The sequence below is a fragment of the Ictalurus furcatus genome, chromosome 2 (genome assembly GCF_023375685.1).
Source record: "Ictalurus furcatus strain D&B chromosome 2, Billie_1.0, whole genome shotgun sequence".
Lineage (NCBI taxonomy): Eukaryota > Metazoa > Chordata > Actinopteri > Siluriformes > Ictaluridae > Ictalurus > Ictalurus furcatus.
The window spans coordinates 38847948-38866469 of NC_071256.1; the positions used below are offsets into that span (position 1 = coordinate 38847948).

The 18522-nt window shown below is 46.2% G+C and overlaps 4 protein-coding genes across 7 annotated transcripts in view; 2 read left to right on the top strand and 2 right to left on the bottom strand.

Moving 5' to 3' along the window:
• Nucleotides 1-1421: 1421 nt before the first annotated feature.
• On the top strand, nt 1422-5680 carry LOC128604130 (cytochrome c oxidase subunit 6A, mitochondrial). Its single transcript, XM_053618989.1, has 4 exons — nt 1422-1581; nt 2985-3065; nt 4501-4643; nt 5476-5680. Exons 2-4 carry the CDS (start codon nt 2990-2992, stop codon nt 5569-5571), a joined length of 315 nt encoding a protein of 104 aa, XP_053474964.1. The 5' UTR covers nt 1422-1581; nt 2985-2989; the 3' UTR covers nt 5572-5680.
• On the bottom strand, nt 5681-12325 carry armc5 (armadillo repeat containing 5). Of its 2 annotated transcripts, none has more exons than XM_053618668.1 (8): nt 12239-12325; nt 11573-11970; nt 11287-11317; nt 10747-10857; nt 9716-10604; nt 8827-9584; nt 8523-8655; nt 5681-8375 (listed from the first exon to the last, which is right to left on the bottom strand). In XM_053618668.1, exons 2-8 carry the CDS (start codon nt 11951-11953, stop codon nt 7361-7363), a joined length of 3318 nt encoding a protein of 1105 aa, XP_053474643.1. In that variant the 5' UTR covers nt 11954-11970; nt 12239-12325; the 3' UTR covers nt 5681-7360. The 2 variants fall into 2 exon arrangements, with proteins under 2 accessions (XP_053474643.1, XP_053474651.1); XM_053618676.1 differs by having other exon boundaries at nt 12202-12289.
• Nucleotides 12326-12575: 250 nt separating this feature from the next.
• On the top strand, nt 12576-15298 carry si:dkey-66i24.7 (uncharacterized). 2 transcript variants are annotated; one of them, XM_053618907.1, is made up of 2 exons: nt 12576-13015; nt 14382-15298. In XM_053618907.1, exons 1-2 carry the CDS (start codon nt 12922-12924, stop codon nt 15038-15040), a joined length of 753 nt encoding a protein of 250 aa, XP_053474882.1. In that variant the 5' UTR covers nt 12576-12921; the 3' UTR covers nt 15041-15298. The 2 variants fall into 2 exon arrangements, with proteins under 2 accessions (XP_053474882.1, XP_053474890.1); XM_053618915.1 differs by lacking the exon at nt 12576-13015 and adding an exon at nt 13487-13701.
• Nucleotides 15299-16780: 1482 nt separating this feature from the next.
• LOC128604074 (uncharacterized) overlaps nt 16781-18522 on the bottom strand; it is a 2477-nt gene continuing 735 nt past the window's right edge. For both annotated transcript variants that reach the window (XM_053618866.1, XM_053618857.1), the window contains exons 3-4: nt 18056-18296; nt 16781-17603 (exon numbers count right to left, since the gene is read on the bottom strand). In XM_053618866.1, coding sequence (XP_053474841.1) covers nt 16876-17603; nt 18056-18296 — 969 coding nt within the window. In that variant the 3' untranslated portion in view covers nt 16781-16875. The remainder of the gene's footprint in view (nt 17604-18055; nt 18297-18522) is intronic.

The window sequence follows — 18522 nt, forward strand, 5'->3', positions numbered from 1 at the left end:
TCCAGAACTTTTGTAGAACATCTCTGTATTTCTTTGTGAATTCCAGTCTGACTTTCTGATTCTTACAGCTGATGAGAGGTTTACATCTTGTGGTATGGCCTCTATATTTCTGCTCTTGAAGTCTTCTTCGAAAGGTGGATTGTGAGACCTTCACTCCTGCCCTGTTGTTTTTGGGGTTTTCTTCACAGCTCTCACGATGTTTCTGTCATCAGCTGCTGTTTTCCTTCCTTCCGTTCCATGTCTGGTTGCCCGGTACGGCAGTGGTTTCTTTCTTTTTTAGGACATTCCATATTGTTGTACTGGCTATCCCCGATGTTTGTGCGATGTCTCTGATAGATTTCCTCTCTTTTCTCAGCTTCAAAATGGCTCACTTTTCTCCTATATACAGCTCTCTGATCTTCATGCTGGTTTATCCTTTTTAACAAACGCGGTCTTCACAGCCGAAACCTAGAGCTCAAACCAAGAGGAGACATTCAGAGCTATTAATTCTTTAAACAATCGATTTAACAGAGCACACCTGGGTAACGAGAAACACCTGTCAGTGACACGTTAGGATATTTTTGATCACTTGAAAAAAAAAAACCAATGGGTGCCATGTTCTAAGCCACACACCTAGATGTAAACATGAGGAAATGAAAGCTGAAATTTCTATCTATCAAAAGCACAAATCCAAGTCAGCAAAAGGAACGGCTTCAGAAGATGATCAATGTTTTGGAATGACCAGTCAGAGCTCAGATCTAAATCCTGTCCAAAACCTGTGGAAGGACCGGGAGAGGGCTCTGCACAGGAGATCCGCTCGCTACACAAAAACACAAGAGCGCTGTATTAAAAGCAAAAGGTGTTATTGGTTAAGGGGTGTGAATACTTATGCAACTTACAATCTGTTGTAAGTTTTGTCTTTCGTTCCTATCCGTCTTTCACTTGAACGCCGTCGTTTGCTGCGTCACGTTAAAAGGTGGAAAAAGATGCGAGAGGATTTATCTCCATTTCATTATTTTTGTTTTACACAACAAGAACCTGTGATTTTAACAGGGGCGTGCAAACTTTTTACATCCACCGCTGCTGCCCAGTGCCACCTCGGGATGAGCGGACCTTTACACACCTGAGGTCATGATACCAAGATGTCTGACTATAAATTCACACACATTCCCAGGCCACGAAGGTGTGCATTTTATAATGGAACGTTTACAAAACGAAACTTTCACACCAAAGTTATATTTTATAAAGATTTACATGTGGACTTAAAAAAATAAATAAATAAATAAAAAAAGATTAGAAACCCTAAATGATCAGCAGAGTTCAGGTTACAGGGCCGAGTTTCAGTCAGATGTGTGTGTGTGTGTGTGTGTGTGTGTGTACGTGTGTGTGTGTGTGTGCACTCGACCAAATATAAACCTCGTTTCTTGGCAGACGGACAGACTGCACCGGGGAGGAGTCTGATAGTCAGGAGCAGGACAGACTGAAGGACAAACACTCAGACGAGACACAGAACATACACCACGAGCCCAACAATAACAACCAGAAAACAGAAGAAAAAGCAGACGATCGTCTGATCTTCTGACCATCTGTCAGGACATACGAGTGAGTGCACTGGTTTTTGTAAGAAATAAAATACACCATCATGAGAACTTTCTTTTCCAGCAGGGTTCGTCTTCACACTCGATATGAAACGTTTCGTTCCTTCCTCACAAACACCACCCGCGTTAGAGAGCTTGCTTTTCTCTCCGTAGGACAAGAGTACAAACTTTAAAACGCTAAATTAATCCAGATAATCTGTTTAATCCTGATCATGCTTTAAAAAAAACAAACCAACAGGTGGGCGGAGGGAACGTCCTGAAGGACGGAGCAGGAGCCGGAGCAGGAGCAGGAGCAGGCCTCTGGAAGATCACACACTTCTCTGTTCTTGATACAGCAGTAAAATACGCAACACAAACGCTCCTCCGTTCTTCATGACCTTCTCTGGAGGTGTTTATATTAGACGTTAACGTGAAGTTAATATTTAGACGTTGTTAATTATTAAGCGTGTGTGTGGGTTTAAAACAAAGTCAGAGAATTAAAATAGTCTCTTATTTCAGTCTTAGTCTGATTTAACTGCATTCTCATGAACACCCAATAGGTGCAATTTTTTTTTACTGACCTACTGATATTACACACACACACACACACACACACACACACACACACACACACGCAGTATATATACACAGTATACGGCTAAAAGTATGTGCAGGGGTGCACATCTCATTCCAGGTTTCTTCTCCCTTTGCTGTTATACTAGATTTTGGGGCGTGGCTGTGGGGATTTGGGGGCGTGGCTGTGGGGATTTGTGTTCGTTCAGTTACAGGAGCGTTAGTGGGGTTGAGGTCAGGTGGTGATGTTGATGTAAGGAGACTCCAGTTCCAGTTCATCCCAAAGGTGATGAGTCAGTGGGGTTGAGGTCAGGGTTCTGTGCAGGACGCTCGAGATCTTCCAACCTTCACACACCACGTCTTCATGGAGCTCGCACTTCCTGTGTGTCGTGCGGGAACAGGTCTGGACCTCTTAGTTCCAGTGGAGGGAAAGTGTATATAACTCTACAGCGTACAGAGACGTTCTACACAACTGTGAGCTTCCAACGAACCACATATGGTCAGGTGTGACGTTCAAGGGCGCACATACTTTTGCTCATATAGCGTATGTGCTTGCTCAAACACATGATGTATTCGTGCATTAAACATTAATTTGCAGAAAACGGTGCCTTCATCTCTCCAGCACCTACGTGGTACAGTTTTATTTAAGAAACACTGAAGCACGAGAGCTGCTGTAAACTGATATCAAGAAATATCCGGCGGCCATTTTGAGTTTGCGCAGGTTAACGTGTCTAATTCCAGTTTTACGGAGATTAACGAGACTCTTTTTAATCGCTCTGACGCGAGGAAGAGTGTTTAATCTGCTCAGTAAACACAGCAGTGATGATGGACTGCAGTTTCTCGTCTGCTCTGCAGAGGAAATGGCTGCGTCTGCGTCGTCTGCGGTGGCTCGCCGCGTCCTCGCCGCTGCATCGCACGGAGGCCACGAGGGAGGAGGTGCACTCTTTCTTTTATTTTCAACTCTTTAGCGCTCTTGTCTTTACCGCTCAGCATCATCAGCACAGTCATAACAAACAGGTCCCAAAAATCCTGAAGGTGTACACTGTCTATTTTGATATTAATGTCTATAATATCTGTACTGTATTGGAGAATGCCACACATTTATAAAGGAGGCTTTTTTTATAAGGAAAACAAGATTAATGTGAAAATATTTTATATAAAGTTTGCAGGACTTGTATATAAAAAACATATTTAGAAAAATATACAACCAATAAAAACTAACTGTTGAATGCAGCATTCATCATTATGGGCACGTATATGGACCACCAAAAGGGACACATTTGCCACAAAAAATGTGTCTTACGCATAAAAACCGCCAAAATGCAATAAATTACATAATAGCGTTTGACAACGGTGTGTAAAAAAAAAAAAAAAAAAAAAAACCCAAAACATCATAAAAAGTAATTTAAAAACCTTTTTCTTTTCTTTTTTATTTTTTTTACCTTTAGCACATTTATTAGAGAATATTTATCATGTACGGGACGTTCAGTTGTTTTGCTTGTTATTGTATATATATATTTTTTTATATATATTTATTCACGCTGATATTTAAGGAAATTAGAGGAAGAATCCCAGCACGCTGAATCTTAAATTTAATCGTAGGTTAAATTTCTTTTCTTTCATTTTCGATCATGGGGTGTGTAAACATATGCACACCACCGTATAAAACTTTTACTGACGATTTAAATGTTTCACCAGAGCGCTGCTGAACGCTGGACCGTCATTCCTTTTTTGTTATAAGACACACGATTAAATTAAATGAATTATTTTCATTCTCCGACAAACTCGATTAATAACAGTTACACGATTCTAAAACACACCAGTGGTAAAGACGCTGTAGAATCCTTGCACATCGTCACAAAATCTTTTTTCTCCTTGTTTTTTATTTTAAAAAATTATTATTATTTTTTTTTTTACACATTGTCGTCAAATGCTACGCCGCAATTTACAGCATAAAACGTGAACATTTTTACACTGTATTAAAAGTAAAACCTTTGTTTAAAACCTGGTGACCCCTTTGGCCTTCCACATGAGTGTACAGTGTGCTCGTGATGCGCTGAGTGGCGTGTTTACCGCTTTTATTTGTTTGTTTGTTTGTTTGTTTGTTTATTCGTCTACGGTACACGCTTCATCCGGGTCCCTGATGGTTTAAATGATTAATTTGTGAATAATTTGGGGAAAATATAAATCAACTAGATGTGTTATAGAAGGTTCAAATAAATACAACATAAGATTAAAAAAAGCCTGTTTCAGAGCTGTTTAATAAATCAGTTGTAGAAGCTCAGTGATGGATTCTGAAACACCACTAACATGGTGATGATGATGAAGAAATGTGATTTTTTTAAAATGTTTATTTATTTTTGACACACAGTTAAGACGTGGAGGATCCTGACGTTCGTGCTGGCGTTACCAGGCGTGGCGGTGTGCATGCTAAACGCTTACCTGAAGCACCAGGCTGGCTCCCACGAGCAGCCCGAGTTCGTCCCATACCCTCACCTGCGCATTCGCACCAAGGTACGCACGGCGTCACTTCCTGTGCGGAGAGGAAACGAGGCCTGGAGGACAAAGGCAGGACCAGAGATCAGTTCACGGCGTGTTTATAGTGAACATCACGTCCATGTGCATAACAGAGTTAAAAAGATCATTAACATCAGACTGTTTTTTTTGTTGTTTTTATTTTTTTTAAAAAGCACTGATGATGCAGTTACAGTTAGAGGAGAAAAAAGTATTAGAAAATATTTATAATATATATATTTTAAGTATATATGATAATAATATAATAATCCGAACACGCTACATCTTGGCGTAGATTAAATTTATTTTCTTTAATTTCAGTCATGCGGGTGTGCAAACTTATGCACACCACCGTAAAAAAAAATACCACTGATGATTTTCACCGCCACCGATCGTTTACGCCTCCTCTAGACTGTGATTGGTCAGAAGGTGTTGATGAATTTTCTAGAACAGCAGCTCTGACAGCTGGTTTATTTATAATTAATTAGCGCACTGGTTCTGATCCGTTACAGTTTCTATAGTAACGGCTCGTTCACGGGGACTCGTAGACACTGAGGACTTCTGTAAGTAGAAACGTGTTTATGTAACATTTATGGAAGGAGTCTCCAGTGTCAGCGCTGTGTAACAGGCAGAGGTTAGCGTGTTGTGGTTTCTCTGTAAACTGCAGCGGTGTAAGAGGAATAAAACACTGGGGTCGGACCGTCGTAGGAAAGTAATCAACGTCAGGGTGGTAACAGTAAGATTTATCAAAGATGTGTGTAACAAATCTGTAAGTGTGTGTGTGTGTGTGTGTGATTCAGTGATTTACCGAGTTTCTCTCTCTCTCTCTCAGCCGTGGCCGTGGGGTGACGGAAACCACTCGCTGTTCCACAACCCTCACACCAATGCTCTGCCCACCGGCTATGAGCACTCGCATGACCACCACTGAGCAACAGCACCGCCCGGAGGCCACGTGTGGAACGGCGCAACCTAAACCTACTGCATGAACAGAAAAGTTTAACCTTGACTGAAATAAAAATTTAAAAAACATAACGGCATTAAAGTGGAGAGGCGTTTTTATTTTTCTTATCACACGAGGAAACTGGCCTCAGATATCTTAATACACTTAATACACTCTGTGTGTGTGTGTGTGTGTGTTTACAAAAATTAAGGAATGAAAAATAGAACATAAACTTTACTCTATCCCTGACATAATCGCACAACTGTACAACGGCACAAGCTACACCCGCGTATACATCTTATATTACAACAACATGAGTAAGGAAATGAAATCGCTCTTCGATGCAGCATCGTTAACGTATAGAATATATCACAGGTCCATATGACGAGTCATTCCTGAATGTTACGCTATACACGTGGTATTCAAAAATAATAATAATCATCATCATCATCATCATCATCATAACACAAACAATAAATCAGGAATGGCACATTTTACAAACAAAAAAGGGGAGTAACTGGATCACAACATTCATTAAAAAAAAAAATATCTGAAGCCAAGAAATATATATATATATATATAATATAATATAATATAAACTTCTCATTTATTCCTTTTGTTCTCAGCAAATAATGATCGCAAAATTATACTCTAATGCTTCTCTTCTTGAGGTTTATTCACACTGAAGACGACGAGAATAAACGTCATGAACATAAACAAAAACGGATTCTTCACGTGTTCCGTCTCTTCGGCAAATAAATAAACACGGAGACGCGGGGCGCGGCCGCTTAAAGAAAGAAAGGCGGAGAGAAAACGAGCAAAGCCGCGTCGTGCGGGAAGAGAAAGTGTGCAGTGCTGCAACATCCTGAAGGAAAAAAAAACAATACATATAAATTCAATTAATTCATTCAATTAATACACAGCTGTCAATCATTTTAATCGTATGCTGATCTGACAGTTTTATTTTGGGCGGGGGGGCGGGGACTGGTGTATTTTTTTTTTTTCGGAGCTCCTACACAAAAACGCCCGAACGAAGGTCCGACGCTGTACTGAGCATGTGCAAAAAAAGAAACACGTACACGCGACCTGAATCTGATGCCATCGATGCACAGCCGGATCACATGACAATCCAGAGCCAATCGCAGGACAACAAACATCAACGGTTCCTATATATCAGGGGTGTCCGATCTTCTCCGGAAAGGGCCGGTGTGGGTGCAGGTTTTCATTCCAACCAAGCAGGAGGCACACCTGATTCCAGCTGTTTCATCAACTGTTTCAGCAAACCTGCACCACACCGACCCTTTCCGGATAAGACCGGACACGCCTGGTCACGCCTGGTCTATATCCATCCATCCAGCGAGAGTTAGCGGTAGTAAAAATGACACTGTAGTGTGGATGGAAGACCAAAATGGAGAATTCAAATGCAAAAGGCTGTATCTGATTGGCTGAGATCTGACAGACCGAAGCATGACTGCAGGAAGGGCGGCGTCTTTAGGAGGTTTTACCAGAACTGGATTTGTTTATTTAGAAATCTGATCGCGCTCCTTATTTGTGCAAAAACTAAACGTGTTAAGTGTGAACAGACCTTACGCGGCGTAGTACCGGATCGAAAAGAAAACAAAAACAATCGCTCTGTTCGAGCGCAGTGTAAAGTCAGAGGAACGTCTACTCAGGTGCGTTTGTAAGTAACAGAGGAACTCGGGAGTCTGTCGGAACGTCGCTCCAAATCTCCGCCTTCGACCGATTGAAGTCCGGGTGAAAATTCCCGCCGGCGGTGTTAGCTCAGCGCGGCGGTGGCGAGACTCAGCAGGTCCTGGCGCAGTCTCTCGGTGCAGTCTGCCTTCCGGACCAGACGGAGGAGGCAGTCGGAGGAGACGGACGGAGGCAGCTGAGGACGCAGCAGGATGGACAAGCAGGACAATCCGAGTCGGGAGTAGGAGTAGCGCTGGGAGAACCAGTAGGCCTGAGGCAGGACGGAGCGCAGAGCGCCGCCCTCGTCCGTGGTGTCGGGAGCGCGGTGGCGTTTCTGAGTGCCAGGAGGTTCCCATGGAAATCGACCGTCGACTTCCGACGCCAGAGAGGACAGCACGGACACGCACAGGTCCTCGGCTGTCTTCTGTAACCCGGGAACCAAAAACCGGCTGGCTCCCATCATCACTTCAGCTAGAGGAGTCTTCTGAAACACCGCGTGACCTCCTGTCAGACCTCCGGAGACCAGCGAGGACAAAACGAGGCAGCGTCCGCCTCCGCCTCCGTCTCCGGTCATCCTGCAGCCGTGAAGGTAATGAAGCACAGGCAGCAGCAGTCCCCGGCTCACGTCTCGGATACGAACGGCGTCTACGCCGGAACTCTGCGCTTCATTGAACCTACCGCTCAGTAAGACACGGAAGTACTCCGACTCCGCCACGCCCACTTCCCCGGAAACCACTCCCCGATTGGCTGGAAGCAGACTCCCGTCGTCCAACAGGAAGCTCAGGTCGTGGTCGGATGTTTGGTAAAGACACGGACAGGAAGAAGAATCCGGATCCTGCCGCAGGTTTTCCAAAGCGCCGGGACTGTCCGGCTTGACCTTCGACCCCGCCAGGAGACTAGACAGGCAGCCGATCAGAAGAGACGCGTACAGCGAGTGACACCTGGAAGCGCACGCCTGTTCAGGTGGGCAGATCCAAGCGGAGAGGAAAGTTCTGCATTTATCGGTGCCGTCGTCTTCGTCCTCCAGACAGAAGAGCGGTTCGAGAGCTGAGATCAGACCGCCGCTGTCCAAAAGCAGCTTCTTCAGCAGGACTCGGTTGCTGCAGAAAAGGTGAACAATAAACACTGAAGTATTGTGGAATTAAAATAAATAAATGAAAAAGAAAGAAAGAAAGAAAGAAAGAAATGTCGTGAGTTGCGAGTGACGTAAACGTCCGAACGTGCGCGGACGCCGTGGCCGGACGTACCTGGTGATCAGCGGCAGAGAGAGGACGCAGTGGAGTTTATCGCTCTCTGAACCCGACAGGACGATGTGCGTGAGAACTCCAGAACCGAATCCGGTCTCACTCTGGACGCGCAGGTTGTTCAGCAGCCCCTGACCTGCGGGGAGAAAAGTTTAGAGACGCGCAAGCCATAATTAATAAATAAATAAATAAATAAATAGATAGATAGATAGATAGATAGATAGATAAATAACCCAGAAAATTTAAAATATCAATAATGTCAATGAATATGCAAGAATATGCAAATTAGACCTAAGACGAGACGTACCCAGCTGTCTGATTTTAGCCTTCACTCTGTCCGTCTGTCTCTCCTTCCCGCCTGGTCGGTCCTGGTCCCGGACACAGAGGTGGTGTCTGATGAGCGCGACGGCGCCGGTCCGGACCAGCGGCTGCAGGCAGTTCAGGTTGTAGCTGATCCTCAACAGCATGCGGCAGCAGCGTCCGCTCGGCTCGCGGTGCTGCGTCAGGTAGTAGAGCAGGGCGGAGAACACGGGCACGGTGATGAGCACGCCGCTCGGGTCCGCGGCGTGGGAGAAGCGAGAGAGCAGCAGCAGGATGGGAGACTCCGGCGCCCATGGCTCGGGGTGATACGGGTGCTGGAACACGGGTGTCTTCGGTATCGCCGGAGGTCCGTCCAAAGAGACGAGGCTGGAACGAGACGAGGAGGAGGACAGAGAAGACGTGCGAGCTCGCTTCCTCGGAGGGGACGAGAATTTACAGGGAGAAACGGGACGTTTGGGCTGAGGGGTGGAGGTGCAGGAGGGCGGACTAGGAGACGCGGGGACGGACAGACGGCAGGGTTTGGACCGGGCGGACGGAGAGGAGACGGGCTTCGGCTGAGCTGGTGATGGAGAAACATCAGCAGGAGTGAGAGAAGGTGAAGAGGAAGAGGAGGAGGAGGAGGAGGAGTAGGAGGAGGAAGGAGAGCAGGTGGGATGAGGAGAACCCGAATCTCCGTCTGAACCACAGGGCGACATCATCAGCTCCACTTCTGAAGAGATGAAACCCTCAGAGAGCAACCAGGACCTAAAACACCACACACACACACACACACACACACACACACAGCGTAAAAACACAAGCATATAACTCCGTCTTTATTAAATCCTCTTCATCACACTCATGTTTGTGAGAAGTTATGAGCGTGAGAGCTTCACCTGAGGCTCAGGAAGCTGGAGGAACCCTGCTCCTTCCCCACCTCCTCCTTTCTGCTCGCCTCAGGAGGAGGAAAGTCAAACGAGTCATAACACGATCCGAGCTCGGCGCACTGAGAGCTCGCCGAGAGCCCGGCGTCCATCTTGGAGTCGTCTCCCCGGGCGAGGTCGACGAGGCGCGCCGCCAGCAGCGGGACCAGACCGAGCTCCTGCAGCTGCTCCAGAGCCACCTCGTCGTACACGAAGTCCACGCATGCCAAGACGGCCAATCGCGTCAAAGGGTGGTTCTGATAGGCTGCCAGGAAGCCGATCAGCACCTCGAGTCCGCCGCTTTCCTTCACCTTCGCGCGGTTCACCGCTTCTTTGCAGCACAAACACAGAGCCTTGAACAGCACGCTGGATTTCAGCGGATCCTTTCTCGCTTCCTCCGCAAACTTCTGAATGACGCCCAGCGAGCCCACCAGGGGGCGCAGGCAGCCCTGAGAGCACAGGTTAGCGAGAGTCTTCAGCGCCAGCTCCTCCAGAGCCCCGCCCCCCTCTCCTGACGCCAGCGGGCCGAGTTGAGACAGCACCCCGGAGACAGACACCTCTCGGGCGCACTCGGCGCCGCAGCCCCGCGTCAGCTCGTGGAGAGCACGGAGACACGCCCGCCTCAGGCCCAGGGGGTACTCGGGGGCGAGAAAGAGCGCCACGGTGGGCAGGGCACCCTGGGAGAGCAGAGAGAGACGGTTGGAGGGCGTGTCCGAGAGGTAGAAGAGAGCGCGGACAGCTGACTGAGTGCGCTCGAGTATGGAGGACGACGCAGCCGGAGGAGGAGGGACGTTGGAGGGAGAAGAGGGAGACGATGGGGAGGTGGACAGGGACAGGCAGAGGAGGAGAGGAGGAACACCACCTGCGTGAGAGAGAGAGAGATCTAAAACAACAGAAACGCTTCCAAATGCAAACGTTCCAAAGAACTTTGAGTGGCAGGGTTTCATTTGATTGACAGGTGTTGTTGGCATTGGAGAAGGCGGGGTTAAAACGTAGTCACGGACCTGCAGAGTGAATCTGCGCCGAGCCCTCGGGGTCCATGGCGAGGTTCCCCAAAGCACGAGCCGCTCGGTTCTCCACCGTCTCCACAGACGCGTGCCTCTTCAGGACCGCCACTGAGAACAGGAATCATCACACACACACACACACACACACACACACACACAGAAAATACGATGCAATGAATAACAAAAATCTTTCTGTTCACTCATGCAGAACTTCACCGCAGAACTTCATCCCCAAACCATTCTTTTAAACGAAACATCTTCAGGTGTTGGCGTGTAAACGAAGCCGTGTGTCGAATCGCTCCCTTCAGTGACGGAACTACTTTTTCCAGATGGTAAGAACGTGTAGTTCTGATGGCGTAGGGATACCACTAACCCTTCAGGAGAAAGTTTTCGTCTCGTATTTGCGTATTTTCATCTGACTTGTGAGTTTGGGGTGAAGAAGGTTGTTCTGTTCTTTTCTCACTGCAGGGAAACGAGTCCAAAGTCTTATCCTTAGTAACCAGGACATAAACTACAAACGTAGTTTGAGAGACTCACCTACGAGAGGAACACCGTCCAGCCTCCGCACCTGAAAGACAAAATAACGAGTTCAATAAGAACTGTGCTTTACTTTAAAGTTTTATTTTTATGCCTTTAACTCAGTGAAGATGTTTATTACAAGACGTACTTCACTGTTAAATGTTGAGTGTTTTTGTTGATGTTTATCTGACAGCAGTTGTGTAAATGTGTAAAGGTCAGAGGTCATATGTTTAATTAATTAATTAATTAATTAATTAACTAAAAAAGCAGGGGATATTAATCGCCGTCCTGATTTCTCCCTCACCTCGGCTCGCGTCGCCTTCTCGGTGCAGCAGTTGGCCAGGATGCTGAGGGTCAGGTCCAGGATCTTCCTGGAGCTCTCTGGTCTGCGCAGGATGGCCAGTAGGGGGGGCAAACCACCCTGTGCCTGGTACCGCCCAATCCTGCTGCTTCCTCCTTTAATGTGGTGGGTGCGGATGGCCACCAGAGCCCTCCACTGGCCCGCCCTGAGACGCTTATCTGCGTCTCTGGAGGGTTTGGGGTCGGCGCAGGTCAGGATGTCCGCTCTGGGGATGGATTTGCTCAGCTGGACCAGGCACCATGACAGAGAGGACTCAGGGGACGGAGAGGACGAGTCTGTACGGCTACTGGGGTGCTTTTCATCCTGTTCTGCCCGGGTGGCCATGTTGGTTTTAATACACCCTACACACACACACACACACACACACACACACACACACACACACTCTTCTAATTTCTTTCTAGCAGAACCCTTTTATGGCCTGCTTAAAAAAAAGCTGCACATGATCCTGTGATTGGGATTAAACAAACAAACAAACAAAAAAGGTCCAAGACTGAAATCATAATTTAAAAAAAAAGAAAAAGAAAACTTGCAATAAAAAAAATCAGCACACACAAAAATACTACACTAACCAATTCCACCGGAAATACAGCGTATTACTGACGTCACCTTTCGAAAGTGCTGCTGGGAAATCGAGTATTTTTCACCGACCGCGTCCGCTCCATAAACAACAAGCAGGCCCGAGTTGTAGGCCCTCGAGCGAAGTACAAACTTAACGGCGACTAATTATCATTTCATATCTGGTTGTGTTTTGATGGTTTATCGCAGGTTGATTATGATTTTCCGTTATTCTGCCCTCCTCAGGCCCAGTTTCATGTGTTCAAACAAAAGCAACCGTCTCGGTTTTTTGCACCGACGCCATCTTTTATAGAACGACGGAAAGAGAAAAAAGGGGGGGAGCGCGCGCGTGTTATTGGCGTCTACCTCAGGTTCATGTGCGTTGTAGTTTTTAGGTCAGATTTCTCTTCGAGTGAAATAAACACGCGATTCAATTAGAAGTAGTTCGCGTTACATTCGTGTAAAGAACTCACAGTTTATTATGTTACGACAGAAAAGAGACCATGGTGTGATTCTGACGCTGGAAAATAAGTGTCCGTTCATAACACATCGACTACATTTCCCATAATCCTCTCCACGCCCTCGTCCTGACTTCAGGAGAAACCGCTGAGAAGCAGGTCGTTGTTATAATCATCGCTATCAGAGCCGCCGTTGTTAAACTCCACGATATCAGCGTCAACCCATGTAGCAACTTTAATCTAAAATTAAACATTTCGAACGTTTAAAGTGTCAGAATGGAGGTGGTTGAGTCTTTAGTCGCGGACAGCATCGAGGTGGAAAATTCAAACACCAAAGTTTCACCGCTGGACACCGAAAAGTCGAAAACTGGTAAATAAACATGGCGGAATCCTCAACTACTTGATTACCTTCTAGATAGGTGCACTACGTAGGGCGTGACATAATAAATCCCGAACGCTACGAAGTGCACTACTGGTGTTATAGAGCGCTATTCGGGATTTACACCGTGTTTCCTGTGAACAGTCAACTCAGCGGTGACTCTGAGCAACTACTTTTATTTCAAATAGTCCTTTCTATTTGTCTTTAAAATGACTTTGAAGATCAAATACAGAGTAGAACGGGATTTTAAACTAACATTAAAACAGCAGGAATATTTTACAGATCTGTACTTTTATAAGTTTACAAAACTACTATTGCAAATAATTAAATAATTTACCTCATAATTTACAAATAAATCTATTTATACTTACAAAACACAATTATAGTGTTTAAAAGTAGACATTTTCTCAATTTTTAATATGTTTATGTGAAAAATATTCATTTATTTAAAATAATAATGTATTGCATATAATGAGAACAATAATTACATTTGAATTTATATTTGAATATTTTCCCAATATTTATTAGGTTGATGTGTACACTGCACTGTGGAGGGGAAAAAAAAAGATTATTCTTTTTTTATGAATTCAGTTAATGCATTGTAAATAATTTCTTTAGTTTATTTTAAATAATTTATTTGCTCATCATAGAGCACTACAGAGCATCTCCTTTCAAAAGTGAGGATTCATTTTTTATTATTCATTTATTTATTTATTTATTTATTGGATCGTGTTTTTCTGGACCTCACAAATTTAATAGCATCCATACTGCAATATACTGTGTGTGTGTGTGTGTATATATATATAATATATAATTTTCATTTATATATATGTACTGCATGTACTTGTTTATCAACAAATACATAATTAACAAATTGAAACGGTTTTTTTTTATTGTTGCAGTTTATAAATTGTGGTAAAGTGAGGTTAATTAAATAAATATAAACTTTTTTAATATTAAAAATGGGGTACATTCGCCTCACACCTCCAGGGTTGGGGGTTCGATTCCCACCGTGGCCCTGTGTGTGTGTGTGTGCAGAGTTTGCGTGTTCTCCCCGTGCTGCGGGGGTTTCCTCCGGGTACTCCGGTTTCCTCCCCAGTCCAAGGACATGCATGGTAGGCTGATTGGCGTGTCCAAAGTGTCCGTAGTGTATGAATGTGTGTGTGAGTGTGTGTGTGAGTGTGCCCTGTGATGGATTATCACCCTGTCCAGGGTGTACCCCGCCTTGTGCCCCATGCTCCCTGGCATCGGCTCCAGGTTCCCCGTGACCCTGAAAAGGATAAAGCGCTATAGAAAATGGATGGATGGATAATATTAAAAATCTAAATTTTAATCTCTCGTTTTTTTCTCTTTCCAGAGTTCGTGTGGACGTTACAGGCCACGTGGCACTTGGTCCGTGTTCGTCTGGAGATGGAGCCGGAGTTCGATCAGCCGGTGTGTAAGAAGAAGAGACTGTGGGAGGGTGTGGCCGAGCGAGTGACGGCGAGGCTGAGAGCCGAGGGCTACGCGGACGTCCCGGCCCGAGCCTTCGAGTGCGACCTGAAGTGGAGGAACATGTTGGCGACGTACAGGAAGAACGCAGAACGCGCTAAGCGCCTCGGAGCTCACGGCGTGCACTGGGAGTTCTTCAGGGCCATGCACGAGGTTCTCGGCCGCAGCTACGAGGAGATCGAGGCTCAGCGCAAAGCCAAGCTGAGCAACACCAAGCTGGGGAAAGCCATGGCGAGTAAACACTACACACCCATCCTGCCCACACCCACCCTCACAACCCCCTCCCCCAGCCACGCCCCTTCTCCCGCAACCGCCAGGCCTCCCCAGGACGTTCTGCAGCTGTATCTGGAGCTCCAGGAGCGCAAGCTGAACATGTGGGCTCAGCAGAAAGCGCTGGAGGAGAGGAAGATCGAAGCCATCAACAACCTGGCGCGTGCCATCAGCAGCCTGGCGCAGGACGCAGTGGCCACGCCCAAAAACGCCGCCATCTCAGACTCACTCGCTTCCCTTTCCTCCCAGCATTAAAGACTCGGTTTATTTGTTCTGTACTCATGCTTTAGATCCTCATCTCCAGTATTTTACTTCCTGATTCAGCTGCTCAGGTGTGTGTGTGTGTGTGTGTGTGAGAGTGTGTGTGAGAGAGAGACACCTCAAAGAAATATCAGGAAGAAATATCAGCTTGGGTATTATTTCAGGAACGTTCTAAAATCTGATTGACTTCCCTTTCACCTGTGTGTTTATTTAACTTTTTTTTTTTTTTTAAATAAAATGTCATGCTCTTGGTCTCGAGCTCGACGACTCACGTTCACAAATCCACCAACACGTTAACAATTAAACATTAAACAACCCAACATTCTATAAATATGCCCTGCCCCTTCTTCACTGGGTGAACCAGCATGGCTGCTCATTTGCATATCATTTGCATATCATTTGCATATCAAAATCAGGTTTAGCTCTTTCTGACGCTTCTTCAGTACACCTGGAACTTATGTGCCTTCCATGAAAAGTTTTAATAACAACGATATTAATAAATAAAACCATGAGCTATATTAAAGTTCCAGCTGAAGCGAGTCTGTCGGTGTGTAGCGACGTGCGCGAGAGCGTACACCATCAGAACATTTACGTTAAATTCACGAGCTCGGTCCGTTATCAAGCCGTAACGTCGTTTGTAAATGACGAGCTTTTATTATTTTTAAAAACGTTCTTTAGAACATTCGACATGGTTTTTATTCTGTGTTACAGAAAGGAAACTTTTTCCACCGAACACTCGCATCTCCTACACACAATAATACAGAAATACATTTCCTCTGAACACACGAGGCGAGCATTAGGATATAAAACAGAACTTTAAAAGAGGGAATCCGTCACATGACGCGCTCATCCAGAAGTTCGGAGCGAACAGATTATTGTGGAACAGTGTCGATGAGCAGGAACGTCAGGAGGAACCTTCTCTCGTCTGCAGCGCCGTTCGGACGGGGTTCGTTTTCAGGACACACGTCTGTGATGACGATCGTCGGTTCACACAGGAACGTGCCCCAATTCCCGTGTAAAACTAACCCCGTCTGAATAGGGCTTTTCTGCTGCTTTCTTCTCCACTACGGCAAATTTATCATGCCAAGGAAAGAAAAAAAAGGGAAAACACCGCCGGGTGTTTGTGACGGGTCGAAACTGAGGCAGAGAGATTTTACACGTGCACACGTGATCCTGTGGCGTGTGAGAAACTGGTGCTTTTTTGTTTTTTTTGAGAATCATGGAGATAATTTTTTTAAAGGTCAGAGGTCAGCCCCTCAGTGCACCTGATCAGCGAGTGTCTCCTCGTGTAAGCGTGTTCGTTGTGTATGGGAAATGCTTTTAAAACGATATCAAGTTCCACTTTCGTGTGCGGCGACGCGGAGCGAACCCGAGTCAGACTGCAGGAAACCAGCAGGTGAAGAGCGGAGGACGTGACCCGAGGACGTGACCCGAGGACGTGACCCCTCTGAAAGTTCAGCCCCGCGCTGTGGCAATAATTGAACTGTTCACATCTACGAGTCTTCATTTAAAGAGGTTTATTTAATATTTAATTCTATATATTTGTAAAATTGTTTAAAACATTTTCCACATTTCCTTCCGCATTTGTTTTAAAGTTAAACTCGATCCATTTTCGGTCGTACGGTTGAAAGTGTAGATTTTCTGAGATATCCTGAGATATTTTTAAGGATTTTTTTTGTTACAAAATGTTTAAAAAAAAGTTGTTTGTTTATTTTTTATTAGAAATGAATAGAATTATTGTGTGTTTTTAAATTTATTGCGGTTTTCTGTTGTTTACTTTTGTAGACATTAAATAAAAATATCATCAACTCAGGTTTTTCCCCCTCACGTTACTCCGACTCCACGGCACCGTACAGCAGATTAGCGACCGTTTCTCTCAGTCTGACTCCAGCTTCATCTTTCGTTCCCTCCTCCTCCTCCTCCTCCACGTCTGCCCCGGTGTGGTTCCCCACCTGCCCCTTGATGACGTGGCCGGCGTGGAGCAGTGCGTTATGAAGTATGCAGCAGGTCAGCACCACGGCTCCGGCCCGCTCGCTCTTCCCCATGTCCAGATAGAGGAGTCTTCCGAAGCGCTCCTTCAGGTCGGCCACGGCCTGCTCCAGCCTCCTCAGGTGCGTCTCCACCGCTGTGTTGTAGAGGTTCTCCTGCGGGTTCTGTGCGGGACGGAACGGGGTGAGGATGTGCTGCGTGAGGGGGTATCCCGCTCCGGCTAGCAGGCAGGTTCCGGGAGGGAGGAGCTCCGGGTGCTGCGCTAGTCTCTGACTCAGAGCGCCGCCTCGGTTCCTCTGAGAACCTCGGCTGACGCTGCAGTGGATGAAGCGACCTTCTGCGTCGCACGCCAGCTCCAGGTTTAACCACGAGTCCGGGTGAGGCTGCTTCCTGAGCCGCTTGGCGTGCGGAGCACCGCGCTCCGAGTCCCGCTTGCTGGCGGGAAGGCGGATCGGGATGCAGGTGTGGCCCAACACGCCCAACACTTTAGGGAGACCCTTCTGCTCGAGCTTCTCATCCCAACCCGGCCAGCTGGAGAAGGTGAGCAGGAGGTCCGACGCCTCCTGACCTACAGACAGGAAGGACCCAGCTGTTATTAGAAATGAACTTGGAGTCTGTGTCACTTCTTAAAAATTCCTAAAAATATGCTTTTTTAAACTTCTGCAAGTGTGTCCACTAGGGGGCAGTTCAGAGTTACGAGTTTTAGTCAGGCCCGTTAGATTCTCATCAGTGCAGCGTGATTAAACTACCTGACTGAGTAACCACAAAGTCATGACCCTTTTTAAAACCCATCTCTACTGAGGGTGCAAATACTTCTGGAACTGACTGTAGCTATGTGACAGGATCATCAACTGCTTAAACATCTTTAAACACATGTCGGTACTGAGCCGCATTAAAATCCCATTAAAATCCCATTAAAATCCCATTAAAACGTCGTCCCAGGTTTCTATTCTGTGTGTAAAGGATGGTCAGATGTCGTGGCAGTGTTGGGACAGTGTAGGAGAGTGTGTGCACACACACCGGTGGGCCAGCGGATGATGTGAGCCTGCAGTGTGTTGACTCTGTGGCAGAAGGAGAAGAAGATGCGGTGGATGTTCCCTTTCTCCAGGCGGAAGGTGGAGGACACGGAGCGATAGCTGAGACGAGTGGAGAGCAGCGTGAGAGACAGGAACACCGTGTGGGACAAGGACAAGCGAGCTCTCCCCGTCAAACGCCTCTGACTGTGACCCCACTTCAGCTTCTGTAGAAGAGACGTGATGTACTGAGAGAGAGAGAGAGAGAGAGAGAGAGAGAGACAGAGAGAGGTTAACATCATACATTAATGGTAATATACATTACAAATACACTGTTTAATGCGTTTTTACTGCCCAGAAGGAGAGGGAGAAAGACAGGCAAAGCAAGAAAGACAGACAGGTAGAGAGAGAGTCAGACAGACTCTCAGACAGAGTTGGTGAAAGAGAGGGGGAGAGAGAGACTAGAGACAGAGA